Below are 14,949 nucleotides of genomic sequence, written 5' to 3'. Positions count from 1 at the left end.
ACGACAGTTCTAAGTTTTCAGCAGTCCTAAACGAAGAGACATCCAACAGATGCTTGAAGTTATGGTTGTTGCAGTGTCTTATGGTCACATGATCAAAATATAGGTGCTTGGCAGCCTGCCTGCCCTTATAACTGCAGGGTTGTTTCAATTACTGCACCTACCTGTCTCTCCCTCCCCCCCCCATCTATGCCCTTTTGGCTCCCTGCCCTCTGCTGTCTTAGCTGTTAACCTTTGTCATCTTGCTGCTGTGGCTGCTGCTGTCAATGCTGACCTGGCTGCTGGCTGGGCTGAGCTGTGTTTTTGCTGCAGGAGAGGAAAAAAGGCCAAAAGAAACCCCAGCACTGTGATGCCAAAAAACCACTTTGCGCTGCACAAAAAAAAGTGAAAACCAGCCACAGAGCTGCAATGCACCAAAAAGTCCTATGTGGTTCCCCCCCCCACCTCAGCACTAAGATGTTTTTTTTTTAATGTTTATCTGGGCTGCTTTTGGCCTTCTTTTTTTAGCAATGTGAAGGGGATTTTTGGCTCTATTGCTCTGGGACTGCTTTCTGTTTTGTTTTCTTTTTGCCTTCTCCAATCTGATGTTTTCAGCTGTATTAGATAGCAGTGCTATTTTTGGCTTCCCAGAGCCTTCCTTTCACTATGCAGCAGTGCACCAATTATTTTTCATGGTTAAAGATGGAAAGTGTGGATGGTCAAAACAGGGCCAGAATACAGCAAATTGTTATGGACGATGCAGCAATTACAAAACAGCCCAAAATATTTTCAACTGAACTTGTAATGAAAAGATAGCATGCACGGCCAAAGAGTAAATTTTAGTCTTAAGAGTTGGATTGTACACAATAAACTTATTGCTACACTTTTTGAAAATATAAATGAAATGCCAAAAGTCCTTATTTGGGTCTGATTAAAGAGTTATGTCATCCTTGTATAAATTAGTAGATGAATTGTTCAGGCCTAAAATCTGAATTATACAAAATATTTAAGATATAATATATTGATTTGCTTCAGCAACTCAAAAATACACATTAGACCACTGAGATAAATAAATTATAAAAATACTTATAGCCAAAGTTCAATCTGAATTTTAATCAGATTTTTGGGCAGAATTAATTAAATTAAAATTCACTTTGACTTGGAGATCTGAGCTCAGTTTGAAGAAGCTTTTTATTCAATAGCTTTTAAAAGCTATTTTGATGAATAAAAGTTAAGCTCTCACATTTCTTTTTTTATTTAAAAGTTTTATTTTCCATTTATCAATTACATAAATATAAAAATTCACAATTAACAAAATAAAATAAATTCATACACATAACCATAGGTGTTGCTTGCCCACCTCCCCCCAAACTGTATCCACCCTCTCTAACACTCTCCCTTACTTCCCTCCTCTTTCTCACCTCCCCTCACCTCTCTCCCCTCTCCCTCTCCTCTTACCATTCTACTTCCTCCCTACCCTTCCTCCTCCACTCTCATCCCTCTTCGGATACAGCAACACCTCTCTCATAATTTACCCTATCTATATCTTACTTTAATTCTATTATCTAACCTACTTACCTCCCCACCCCCCACCCCCCCACCCCCCCTCACTTCCCAGAGCAGAATACAGGGTTATTAATAACAAAATAAACAAAATCAACATAACTTTAAAAATATTATATAATAAACAAATTCATATTTAACCCTTAACTCCCCTTAAACTTTAACATCATGATAGTATAAACAAATCTCTTATAAAACATTTGTTATAAAATTTTAATCATAAAATAAATGGAACTTTTGAGTTCCATATTTATTCTGAATATAATCTATCCATCTTCTCCATACCATAATATATCTTTCTTGTGTATGATCCTTTAAATAAGCAGAAATTTTAGCCATTTCTGCTAAATTAGAAACCTTAAGTATCCATTCTTCTAAGATAGGCAATGAATCTTTCTTCCAATATAAACCTACTAATAACCTTGCTGCAGTTAATAAATTCTAACATTAAAATAGTTTCTTTAACATCTAAATCCATAAAAATACCCAATAAAAATAATTGAGGAGTAAACTTTATCTTCCTTTTAAAAATCTTTTGAATATTCCACCAAATCATAGTCCAAAAAGCCTTAACCTTTTTACAATTCCACCAAACATGAAAATAAGTTGCATCAGTATTACCACACCTGCAACATTTGGGTTGTAAGTTAGAATACATACAAGATAATTTTTTAGGATCTAAATGCCACCTATAAAACATTTTATAAAAATTTTCCCTCAAATTTTGGGCTTGTGTAAATTTAACATTTCTAATCCAAATTATCTCTCATAAATCCAATGGAATCGGTTCCTGAATATTCTGAGCCCATTTAATCATACAATCTTTGACCAATTCTGTTTCCGAATCTAATTCTATTAACACATTATAAATTCTTTTTATATGAGCCTGATTCTGATCTTTAATCTGAATTATCAAATTTTCATCTTCTAATGTTATTCCATCTTTCTCACATTTCTTGCCTCTGTTTTCTTCCAAAATGTCTCTTCAACTTCCCTCACTAATATTCCTTTGGGATCTGCCACCCAAGTATTTTAAGTTTATGGTCATTAGCTTCTGAGCCCAGAAAAAAATCAGCCAGGTGCTGCCATCTCCTGATACTTCAAAATAATGTGAAACACAGACACAGTATTTTTTCAGTTGTATTTAATTGTGACAATTTATTTTTCTTTACTATTTAAATTTGAAGGTTTAAAATAAGGGGGTAGTTGTGTATTTCAAAATGTGTATGTGTTCCAGATATTCATTCTCATTTAATATGAAATATTCTGAGCTTATAAGACTTCTGGAGCTTACTTCTTAATATATATTGTTTTAAGGTCGCTATTGGGAAACTGTGGAAAGATTAAAAATTAACCAGTTTTATTGTGCTCCAACTGCATTACGTTTGTTGCTGAAGTATGGTGATGAATATGTGAAGAAATATGACAGATCTTCTCTTACTACTCTTGGATCAGGTGAGAATGGACAAACTAAATTTTATGTCTATTTAAAATCAAGGCATTTGCTAGTTTTCTATGCAAGGAAAACTGTGCCTTTTGCAGAAAAATTCTTTTTCTTTTCAGTGATTCTTGCAAAAACCATAGAGGTCACTCTCTGTTATTTCTTTCTGTTATTCTTTTTTTTTTTTTTACAAAAAGAATTCATAGCATTGAGTAGTGTCAGCAGGTTATCTTTCTGTCAGTTTTTTATCTTGTAGGATTGGTCACACCCAGTTTCTTTAACCACTCTTCAAGTTAAGTTGCTTTGTTACCAGCTATAAAATATCCTTAATACTGTAAATATCATAATTATTTATTTTGCTGTTTTGAATTGTAGTGGGAGAACCAATAAATCATGAAGCTTGGCACTGGTACTACAGTGTGGTAGGAGACAAAAGGTGTACCCTTGTGGACACTTGGTGGCAAACAGGTAAAATCAATATAGCGAATGGAAAAATATCACCACAAAAGTAACAGTCTAGCCTGGTTTCAGACATTAAGGTTGCTAAAGATTTTGCAGATTGATAATTGTGGCATTTTTCCCCAAAATAAAATAATTACATGTGTATCTTCTTAAGAAGTTCTGAATTGCATTCATTTACATTCATGCTTTGTATATGTACTGCACATTTATTTCATTTATGTTTATGATCTTCAGTAAAAGAATTGTGTGAAATACGTTTTTAAAACACATAAATTTTACAAATAGGAATTTCTGGGCCTTGGGTTCTAGATAGGTTTATGACAATGAAAAAAGAAATGCAATGTCTAACTCAAAATAGTTAAAATATGATGCTATGTTTAGCTGTAACATAGAAATAGGCTAAGAAACATTACCCTATCTGATCTGGTTTCCTGTAACTGTATTATCTGTAATAAGATTTAATTTCTGAAAAATCTTATGTTCATTTTTTTCTAATGACTTCTGAATTTTGAACAATCTTTCTGAGTATGTTCATATATAATCTGCTTTTTGCTCTTTAAAATCTCACCTCAAGGGCTACAACTGTATTTCTTTAAGCCTTACTATTCAGAAGCAGGTTCCTTTTCTTTCTCCCAGACTTCCCCTTTTTAGCTTTATGTCATTCTTGACTTTTCCCCTCCATTCCTTATTGAGCCACAGTCTGTCTCTTTTCTGCTTTTGGCTAGTGTCTTTGTATGGTATAAGTTATTCTATGCAGCAAAAGGTATGGCAAAGAACCAAAATTATTGGACAGTCTTGTGATTACTGCTTTTAACTGGCTTCAGCTCCGCTTTTTATTTTTATTTCTTTTGTTCTCTTTTCCCCTCCTTGAGCCAACTGAACCGCTTAAAAAAATTACACCATCTTCATATAAGCAAACATTTACTTACATTCATACGATAGGAGAAAAATATTCTGTGTGATCACATACCATGAGAGAAAATGAAGGAACAATAACAGGGTCAACAAACTGAGCAAGGTTAATAGAATTTTCCAGAATCTCACAATCACCAACTTGCACATATTAACATGGTATTAGCTGCTGCAATTAACTCTTTTCTGTTCATGTAGAGTTGCTTAGCCGAACATAAATAAGCTAACAATTTGAAGACAGTTCAGCCTAAAAGAATTCAAAATGTGAAAATACAGTTAAGAATAAGACCCCAATGCATAGTATTTTTAAATATTGAATGGAAGATTGAAATAAATGTTCAGATTTTTATGCCATCAATCTTGAGATAATACATATATATCTCCGTGACGAGAAAATTCCCAAAATATGAATTCATCATGAAAAAAAACCTTTCTAGTATAAGGTGACAATATGGTAGAACAAGTAAAATTTCCAGTATTGATTCTTTGGCAAGCTCACACACATGTAAGTGATCTTTTAACTACCATTACACCAAATTAGGGAAATATGCACAATCATCAACTTATGAACTTCATTCTTTAATGTGGCTTTGGAGCCTCTGTCATTACCATTGAATTTCATGGCATGGCAGGGTGCCACTTACTTGTAGCAAGCAAACTCCAGGGAGAAAATTAGGGATGTGTTTCTTGCTGAATTTGACAGATGTAAATATTAGTCTCTTATAAGGAGTTGGAGGAGTTTTTTTACTTGGAAAGTATATGGTAGTTGCCAGAGAGAAGAAAGACTGGTCTGGAGAAACTCTTGGCCAATGCAAGAAGTGAGCAGGATCACCTCTATTATATTTTCCCCCCTTTTCTCTCTAACTTTGTCATTTCTCTTTGTGACATTTCTTCCTCCAAGACACTGCTTATAAAGAAGGTGACAGATAATAATTACCAGAGATATGAACTGATCACTTAAATACGACTTTTGTAATTAGGTGAAAGGCTGCATGAAATCCTCTGGCAAGTTACAGATTTTTGAAAGCTGTTCTAAGAGTGATTTTCCAGGAGAAATGTTAGCATACTTACATACACACAGAGACATACACTTTAATAAAATCAAATATTTGACTCAAAAACATCATTAGATTATGCATAGGGAAGAAAGAAATATTATTTTTTTGCTTTTTTCTTGTTCTAACTCAGTGTTTCCCAAACTTGACAATTTTAAGGCATGTGGACTTCAACTCCCAGAATTCCACAGCCAGCGTTGCTGGCTGTGGAATTCTGGGAGTTGAAGTCCTCATGCCTTAAAATTGTCAAGTTTGGGAAACACCGTTCTAACTCTTCCCGCAAAGTCTAATTACAGGTAGCTTTTATTTACCAATAGAAATTGGTCCAGGAACCTGTCATAAGAGACATGATTATAAACTGTGATGTCACATAACCACACTGACTTAAAATGGCAATCCAAGTTACGATTGTTAGGTGACTCTCATGTGGTTACAGCTTCTTATAGTCATGTAATCACAGTTTCTGATCTCCTGCCAGCTTCCTCATTGACTTTGCCTGCGGGAAGCTGGCAGTGAAGGTTTCAAATTGTGATCACGTGACTGTGAGATGCTGCATGTGGCTTGAGCGCTTGAATTCTGATCACATGACCACAGGGAAGCTGCTGCATCAGCTGCAGCTATAAATGATAGTCATAGATCCCCCTTGTTCAATATCATTTGCTAACTTCAAATGATTGCTGAACAAGTGGATGTTTAACTAGGACTACTTGTAATATTACAAGATTGCTTTTCCAGAAATAATCCTGTTAGTTTCTGGGAATATTTTGATTCAAATTTCCCGTATAACATAATGTTGGTCCTTCTAGCTCAGTGGTTCTCAGCCTGTGGGTCGGGACCCCATTTGGGGTCAAACGACCATTTCACGGGGGTCGCCAAACAACGCAGTCCGCCATTTTTTCCCCCTTTTCCTTAGCTGTGCTACTCCCTTTTATTCTATTGGCTTTTGAAAGCCAATAGAATAGACTCTCTTGAATAGAGTCTAATTCTATTGGCTTTCAAAAGCCAATAGGAATTGTCCAGGCTGTCTCTGCCCTCCTGAGCCTGCCAAAAGTCCCATTCTGCAAACGGTGCTGCAAGTTGTCTGCAGCGAAGGCGAGCTGTCTGGAAGTTTCCACCTCTCGCTGCTGAGCAACTACTAAAAATGTAAGTAAAAGAGGGCCAGGGGTGGGAGGTGGGAGGCCGGCGGGCGCAGGGAGGATTGCTGGTGTGCGTGGAGCCTGGCGGGTGCCTTACCTCCCTTGGGCTGGGCCAGCTGGTGGCCCAGCCGGTGGTCGGCCTGCTCCTTCTCTGCCGCTTGCCAGCTACACCTCGGCCAGCGCAGGGGGCGGTACCATGCATGTGCGGTGCTTCCGGGCAGGGAAAGTCCTCGACTTATGACCGGTTGGGTAGTTCTCGACTTACGACCGGTTGAGTAGTCCTCGACTTACAACCGGTTGGGGGTCGCAGCATTAAAAAGGTTGAGAACCACTGTTCTAGCTAAATTAGTGATGTTTTCAGTTAATGCTATATTTTCTCAAAAGCTGATCACTTGATATAAAAACAAATGCATCCACTTGTGAGATTTATTATTTTCTGGGGATATGAATAACAATAATTCTTCAAAGAATTTGCAAGGATATTAATTTATTACCTGGTGTTGGGCCAGTTGTAGATCTTATATTCGGTTTAAAAATAGCATAATTATTGCAGCTTATTTTTCTCAAACATAGCTCTTGGAAGCAGTGATATGCCACAAATAATCAACTCAAACATGCATAAAGATTAGCAAATCAGTTTTTGCAAATATATTTGAAACCATTTGAGTGGATAAGAGAAAGGGAGATTATGGGAGAGGTAGGGGAAATTCACTATGCAGATTCTTATGTATAAATATATTTTAAAAGTGTGATCAGGCTTAGTGCAATAGCCTATATCAAATCCAGTATCCCTATAAAGCTTGATCAGATTTTAGAAATCAAGACCGGTGACTTTCTATATGAAAAGCTTCATGGTAGATCTCTGAATTGTGGTCTGTTAGGAACTCAAGGATACAAACTTGGATTTTGCTCCAGTGGGGGAGGGGCTTAATTAAAGTCTTATGTTTTACTTTTAGTCTTAACCCTAATTTTGTGTTTGCATTTATTTCCTACTTATTTTTAGTACCTATATTAATCTAGGATTTAACTATAAATTTGAACTACTTATATCTCATAAGTCTCATAAACCGCTTCTAAGCAAACACAAGTGTTATCAAAACAACACAAGGAAATATATTCCATAATTTCCCTGCATTTTTATCATTTGCGGCTGAAATTACTTGCTAAGTGCATGTAATTGTGTTGAATATAATCAGTTTAGGGCTTTGTGGGGGTAAATAAGGGTATTTCCTTTATGGAGAATGAAGCTGCCCTCAGTCCAGAAACGTTGCTTATGTTCATTTAATCCCAGAAAACAGAGATTGCATTCATTTTTAGTAGTGTTTCTTTCTGATTTATCATTCCAGAAACTGGTGGCATTTGTATTGCTCCTCGGCCTTCAGAAGAAGGAGCTGAGATCATTCCGGCTATAGCAATGCGGCCTTTCTATGGAATCATCCCAGTGCTAATGGGCGAGAATGTAAGCTAAAATACTGAAAAGTTCTGGATTTTGAAAATACATTTAATTGAAAATAGAGGGAGAGGAGTATGATCTGAACTGTTCCTAAACTGCTAAATATTTTTAAACATTTAATAACATTCAAAAAATATAATTATTAGACTGATGATAGTTGTAGAGGCCAAAGTCCAGAACAGCTTTGAAAAGATTATGGAGAGAGTTAAACCACCTAACCATACCTTCTTTTGGTAAGAAGGGTTTTACAAAAATCAGTAGGTAACTTTTAGAGAGTAGCTTGAAGGACCTGCGTTATTCTGAATAAGGTCTGAGGCAGAAAAGGGTCAGAAATGGAAAGAGGTGCAATTTTTGCCGTATGGATAAAAACATTGAGAAATAAATAGGTACTCATTTCAAGAAACTAATATGAATTATGTGTCCTGCTGTCTATCAAAATTAAACCAGTTTTCTAAAATCAAACCGTGGTAGAAAAATCATTGACTTCTGTGCAATCAAAATGTATATTTGTCTCAAAAATTTTCTTAAACTTTAAAAATGTAAATGTTAAACTGTGAGTTATATTAACTATTAGGGATAATTATAATTATACTATTAGTATTATGTATTGCTCCCACTCAATTGTTAGATTAGTTCTTTATTGATTTATGTAGAAAACATATTTTGCTTTTTAATGTTTATTTATTTATTTATTTATGAGACTTATATACCGCTTTAAGTGCAAGCACTCTCTAAGCGGTGTACACCAGTAAGCAATGTGTATGTATGTATGTATGTATATGTATATGTATATATATATATAGGTCTTTGGTTGTTCGGGTTTTCTCCCGCGTAAAATTGGAAGTGTCTTGGCAACGTTTCGACGAAGTCACATTCGTCATCTTCAGGCTGGTGTTTTTAGCTTCTTGCTTTGAGCAGCAATGTGTGGTTTTAGCTGTTTCTTCCTTTTAACTGCCAGTGAGGGTATGAACTGATTGGATGGGAGCTTGGCTGTGTTCTGATCAGAACACACCTCCACCCAATCAGAACACAGCCAAGCTCCCATCCAATCAGTTCATACCCTCACTGGCAGTTAAAAGGAAGAAACAGCTAAAACCACACATTGCTGCTCAAAGCAAGAAGCTAAAAACACCAGCCTGAAGATGACGAATGTGACTTCGTCGAAACGTTGCCAAGACACTTCCAATTTTACGCGGGAGAAAACCCGAACAACCAAAGACCTATATACAAATACCCGCGAAAACCTCAGAAAACAAGTATATATATATATATATATATATATATATATATATATATATGTATATGTATATGTATATGTATATGTATATGTATATGTATATGTATATGTATATGTATATGTATATATATATTTACATTGCCCCCAACAATCTGGGTCCTCATTTTACCTACCCCGGAAGGATGGAAGACTGAGTAAACCCTGAGCCGGTGAGATTTGAACCGCTGACCTGCTGAACACAGTCAGCTAAAGTGGCCTGCAGTACTGCACTCTAACTGCTGCGCCACCTCGGCTCTTAATTAATTAATTAATTATGTTCGCATAATTAATCACAGACACGAGACAGTCTTCTATCAGAACAGCTGGGAAACTGTCAGGGAGGTCCTTCAGAGAGGAAGCTCTGTGCTTGTCAGTTCTAAATGCCCATCCTTTCCCTTCTATCCACCACAAAAATTTTCTTTATTTATACAGGAGTCCTTGTTTAGCAACCACAGTTGGGACTGGCAACTTGGTTGTTAAGTGAAGTGGTTTCTAATTGAAACCCTGACTATGCTTATTTCAGCTTTCTTACTTCTATCTTACTTCAGCTTTCCTTTGCTTTACAGATCTGCAAAGATTATAAATGCAAGGATTAGTTGTGTTACATTTTATCACTGGTGTGATTGCAAATGGTTGCTAAAACAATGCAGTCACTCAACAAAGGACTACCTGTGCTTGCAGGCATATTGAGTTCATTGTCTTTATCAAGGGTTTGAACAAAGTATTAACAGAAAGAATAAATATGAAATTAAATTCAATTTCTGGGGAAATTCTCTTTTATTGATGGATTGAGAGAAGTTTTTTACTTGATTTCCTAGGGAAAAGTTTTAGAAGGCAATGATATCTCTGGTGCTCTCTGCATTGCACAACCCTGGCCTGGTATAGCACGAACTATCTATGAAGACCATCCACGTTTTGTAGAAGCTTATTTCAATGCTTACCCAGGTGAAGAATGATGAGAAAGTAATGTTGGTTGAAGTAATGCACTGAAGTTGATGCTTTATATTAAGTGCAGTTTTTAGTACATTGACAATAGCTATATTGTTATGTTATACTTTCTTTTTTTAAAAAAATATATTTTATTAGATTTTATATGGGTAGGGAAAAGGTGGGATCGGGGTGGGATACAGGAAAATCGGGATAAAGGGGACAGGGTGTGGATAGCTATAGTAAGTACATGATTCAGCGAACAAACTGTCGTCCGAGTCTTCATATTGAGTGTTATTGTTTATATAATACTAGACATTTATAAGAATCAATCGGTATAGTTACAACTGACTTTCGGTAAAACAGTAATATTCCTTTAAATAATTAACATAGTTGATAGCATAGCAACTATTTCCAATCATCAAGCTTAATACTTAATATAATAAAGCTCTAAAATCTCTTCTTATTCTAAAGTGTTTCAACCCACTGATAAAATTTTCCCCAGGTTTTATAGAAGATTGAATCCTCTTTCTCCTTCATCTCTAACGTTAATCTGTCCATTTCTGCACAATCTAGGATTTTCAAAATTATAATCTGGTCTGATGGTAGGTTTTCATTTTTCCAAAATTGGGCGAATACTATTCTTGCAGCTGTCAATACATGTAATATTAAATAATCATTTTCTTTGCCGTAGTGAAGTCTTAATATACCTAACAGGAACAGTTCTGGTTTAAATTCTATCTGGATTTTCATCATCTTTTCTAACCATCTATGAATCTTAGACCAATATTTTTTTGCAATAGAACATGTCCACCAGGCATAATAATAAGTACCCGGTTTTTGCTTACATTTCCAACATGTATCCGATAAATTTTTAAACATTTTCGCTAAGCGAACTGGTGTCATATGCCATCTATAAAACATTTTATATAAGTTTTCTTTGTATGTTACTGCTTTAGTAAGTTTAATATTTTTATCCCACAGTTTTTGCCAGTCTTCTAATTCTATAGAATATCCAAAGTTCTTCGCCCATACTATCATTGTCTCTTTTACTTGTTCTTCTTCCATCTTCCAATTTAATAAGTATTTATAAAGCTCCTTAATCAAATGTTCATCTGTTTTTAAAAGTATTTTATCAAGTGGAGTCAGCTCTTTGTAAAATCCCATTGTTTTTATGTCTTTTTCATATCTTGTTTGAATTTGCAAATAGACCACCATGTTAAGTCAATACCTTGGTTTTTTTTTTAACCAACAAAACAAAGCAAAACATAACACACATACACACACAATATATACTCCTCTCCCTTTTTTTACAGCGATTGCGTAACGGTAATCTATTATTTATATTTCCCCCCTTATTCTTCTTTAGAATATTTGTCCTTAGTGCCCTGTTATTTCTTATTTACATTTTTCTTCCTTCATGTTCTTTGAGTTTTCCATCCTTATCCAAAATGTCTTTATAACTAACAAGTTTATCATAATTAATCAGATTCGGATAAGCAAATGCTTCCATCGTTGAAAGCCACTCAGGAATTTTCATATACATTTTGTGTCTAACTTTCTCCCATTCAGAGAGTAAAACATTTCTTATAGCATGGTTTTGAAAGTACTTATGTATTTTAGCTTTCTCATACCATAAAAAGGCATGCCAGCCTAGTTGAAGGTCATATCCCTCTAAATAGAGAATTCACTTATTTCTCAGAGTAATCCATTCTTTAAGCCAAAGCAAAGTAGTTGCTTGATAATAAAGTCTCCAATCAGGAAGTCCAAAACCTCCTCTCTCTTTCAAGTCTTGTAGAAGTTTACATTTAATTCTTGCTTTCTTTCTTTGCCATATAAATCTTAATATCATTGCCTTTAAATTGTCAAAAAATTTCTTACCCAGCTTTACAGGAACTGTTTGAAATAAAAAAAAAATTAGCTTTGGTAAAATGTTCATTTTAACAATCGCTATTCTTCCTAACAATGATAATTGGAGATTTTCCCATTTTTCCAGGTTGATTTTTATTTGTTTTATTAGTCTCTCATAGTTATCTTCTTTTAGTAATGAATATTTCACCGTAAGATAGATACCTAAATATTTAACTTTTTTAGCTATTTGAAGATTTGTCTTTTTGGCGAGTTGAATTTTCTGTTTATCAGTTATGTTATACTTTCTTTGCACCATTTAAAAATAGTGTAGCAACAGTCTGTACACCAAAGAAGTATTCATGCACACTTTTACATGCATAACAGATGTTAATTGAATAAACTTTCTGAAATATCTTTGCAAATTTTCTTACTTTATCATTCATACGGGCCTAAATGCTAAAGTATAAAAATGAATTGAATTCCAAAATAGTTGCAATATATTAATAACACAGGTGTTCCTTGGTTAACAACCTCTTGTTTATTGACCATTTGAATTTGCAATGGTACTTGTACAAGCAGTTCTTAAGACTAGCCCTTGAAGTTCCGATTGTTGTACTACTGCCATTATAACATGATTGCAATCTGGACACTTGGCAACTAGCCTGGATTTCCAACTTTTACAGCATCCTGCAGTCACATGATTGCAATCTGTGACCTTCCCTTCAGATTCTCCCAGGCAAAGTCAGTGGGAAAGCTGGCAGGAAATTGGAAATAACAGTCGCATGAGGTCTTTGCTTAATGAATCCATGAGGTCCTCACTTGACAGTAACTGGAGACTGTTGGAACTGCTATTGCTAAGCGGCACAGTCACATATGTTATGTTTTCTGACTGTATTGCTTAGAAATGGAAATTCCAATCCCAATTACTGTTGATAAGTGAAGACTAATCACAATAAATCTCCATAGAAGTTGTCACACATCCTGGGTTCTCAACAATGTTCCCAATTGACTGATCCATCATTGCCCGCAGATTTCCTGTCTCAATTATATTTTATATTTAAAAATACTTCAATTTAAGAAAAGTAGAAAGCCAGCATGCTGCAGAATGAAGTCTGGCATCCAACATTGTCTTATTTTCAAGAATCTAAAGTGATAACACTGAGCCAATACCACATTCTGGTAGAATCAATTTCTGCAATGCACCTGAATTCCACTCCCAGAATTCCCTGATTCATTCCACACATTTCCATATAATGCGTATCTTATTAAATGTTTGTTTCATACTCTGATAAATTAGTAGATGTGTATTATAAATGCAGTGTGCTATGTTCTCCTGTTATAATTGCATATCAGCGAGTGGTGATATGCAACATATTTACATTATTTTCCCAGAGATAATGAACTATGTCTGTTGACTATATTTTTCTCTTCACAAAAAGCGAATCTCCACATTTACTAAACCTATTATTCCCACAGGATATTATTTCACAGGAGATGCTGCTTATAGAACTAAGGAAGGTTATTATCAGCTAACAGGGCGAATGGATGATGTTCTAAACATCAGTGGACACAGGCTTGGAACTGCAGAAATTGAAGATGCCATGGTAATTATTGGGTCAAAAAAAAAAGTAGGCTCCAATAATGTACTCTTTTAAACTAATTGAAAGATAGTTATTTAGAACAATGAGAAGATTTGAATGGCTGGCTCCCATGGTTAATTTAGATTTGAGTGTGGCACTAAAAGACCTCTTGCAACCGTTATGGATTAGTCACCATAGGTGGGTTCTTTCATCTGATATTAACTCAAATGCAGTATATACAATGGAAACAGTTCATCAATTTAGTCAAGTTTCTTTAGTTTATGCAAAATGAAGGCTTGGTAGGCCTGTATCTACTAAAACTGTGACAGACTGCATGGCAGGGCATATTCCTACAAGAGTTTCTGATATGTGAATTTCACTTATAGTGACATTATAGGTCTATAATCACAGATTTATCACCTTATTTGTGAGCTTGTATTACATGCATATATAATTCCATGCATACATACGAATCTGAGATTTGGCTCAGCTCATAGAAATTTTTCAAAAGCTTTGACATTATGCCAGGAACAATGCCTATTTTGTTTACTATTTTTTAAATTTATATTGATTTCAAAAGATAGGAAAAGCTACAACCAAGATGAAAAAAAGTAACACTGGGTAAAAAAGAAAAAATGTATATGTAACAGATATACAATTAACACTAATCATACATTGTCCACTCTAACTGAATGTTGATAAATATAACTGAAACAAGTCTAATAAATTTTCCAATTTATATTTACTAAATTACTATTTTAAATCACACAAATATCCCAAATATAAAAATTCTGTTGTCTATCAATCAAATCGACCCAATTTCTGTTCACTGTAAAAAAGCTGTTAACTGGTAACCCAAAAGTTAAACTAATCTTCAAAACTATTAACAGTCCATTGTTGTATTTAACACAGAGAAACTCCACAAATGGTCTCCAATCTTTTATAAACTTGTCCAAACCATTGTCTCTAATTAGCACAGTTAATTTCACCATGTCTGCCAGCTTGGTCAATTTAGGATCCATTTTTCAAGTCTTAGTATTTGGCATATGCAGTTCTTGCAGCAGTTACGATGTATAAAAATAAAGTCCCAAGTTGTTTTTCTGTCAGTTTATCCATAATACCCAGAAGAAAGGCTTCAGGTTTCATTAATATTTGCATTTTAAATATTTTCTGCATACATTACTATATTTATCAGTTTACTATTTCTTTCCAAATCATCTTTTTTTCAAAAGGATGAACATCCTGCAGTTCCAGAAACAGCTGTGATTAGCTATCCTCATGATATCAAAGGAGAAGGTAAGAGGCTGAAATGTTTTA

General features: G+C 34.9%; 1 protein-coding gene across 5 annotated transcripts in view; it reads left to right on the top strand.

Moving 5' to 3' along the window:
* ACSS1 (acyl-CoA synthetase short chain family member 1) overlaps positions 1–14,949 on the top strand; it is a 39,804-nt gene that overhangs the window by 20,710 nt on the left and 4,145 nt on the right. For all 5 annotated transcript variants that reach the window (XM_039320881.1, XM_039320883.1, XM_039320882.1 and 2 more), the window contains 6 exons: positions 2,857–2,994; positions 3,356–3,448; positions 7,892–8,004; positions 10,093–10,219; positions 13,529–13,656; positions 14,865–14,928. In XM_039320881.1, the coding sequence (XP_039176815.1) occupies positions 2,857–2,994; positions 3,356–3,448; positions 7,892–8,004; positions 10,093–10,219; positions 13,529–13,656; positions 14,865–14,928 (663 nt within the window). The remainder of the gene's footprint in view (positions 1–2,856; positions 2,995–3,355; positions 3,449–7,891; positions 8,005–10,092; positions 10,220–13,528; positions 13,657–14,864; positions 14,929–14,949) is intronic.

Source organism: Crotalus tigris, unplaced genomic scaffold, assembly GCF_016545835.1.
Source record: "Crotalus tigris isolate CLP2741 ecotype Arizona unplaced genomic scaffold, ASM1654583v1 scf7180000023713.2527936, whole genome shotgun sequence".
NCBI lineage: Eukaryota > Metazoa > Chordata > Lepidosauria > Squamata > Viperidae > Crotalus > Crotalus tigris.
This window is presented reverse-complemented; position numbering and strand designations above follow the sequence as displayed.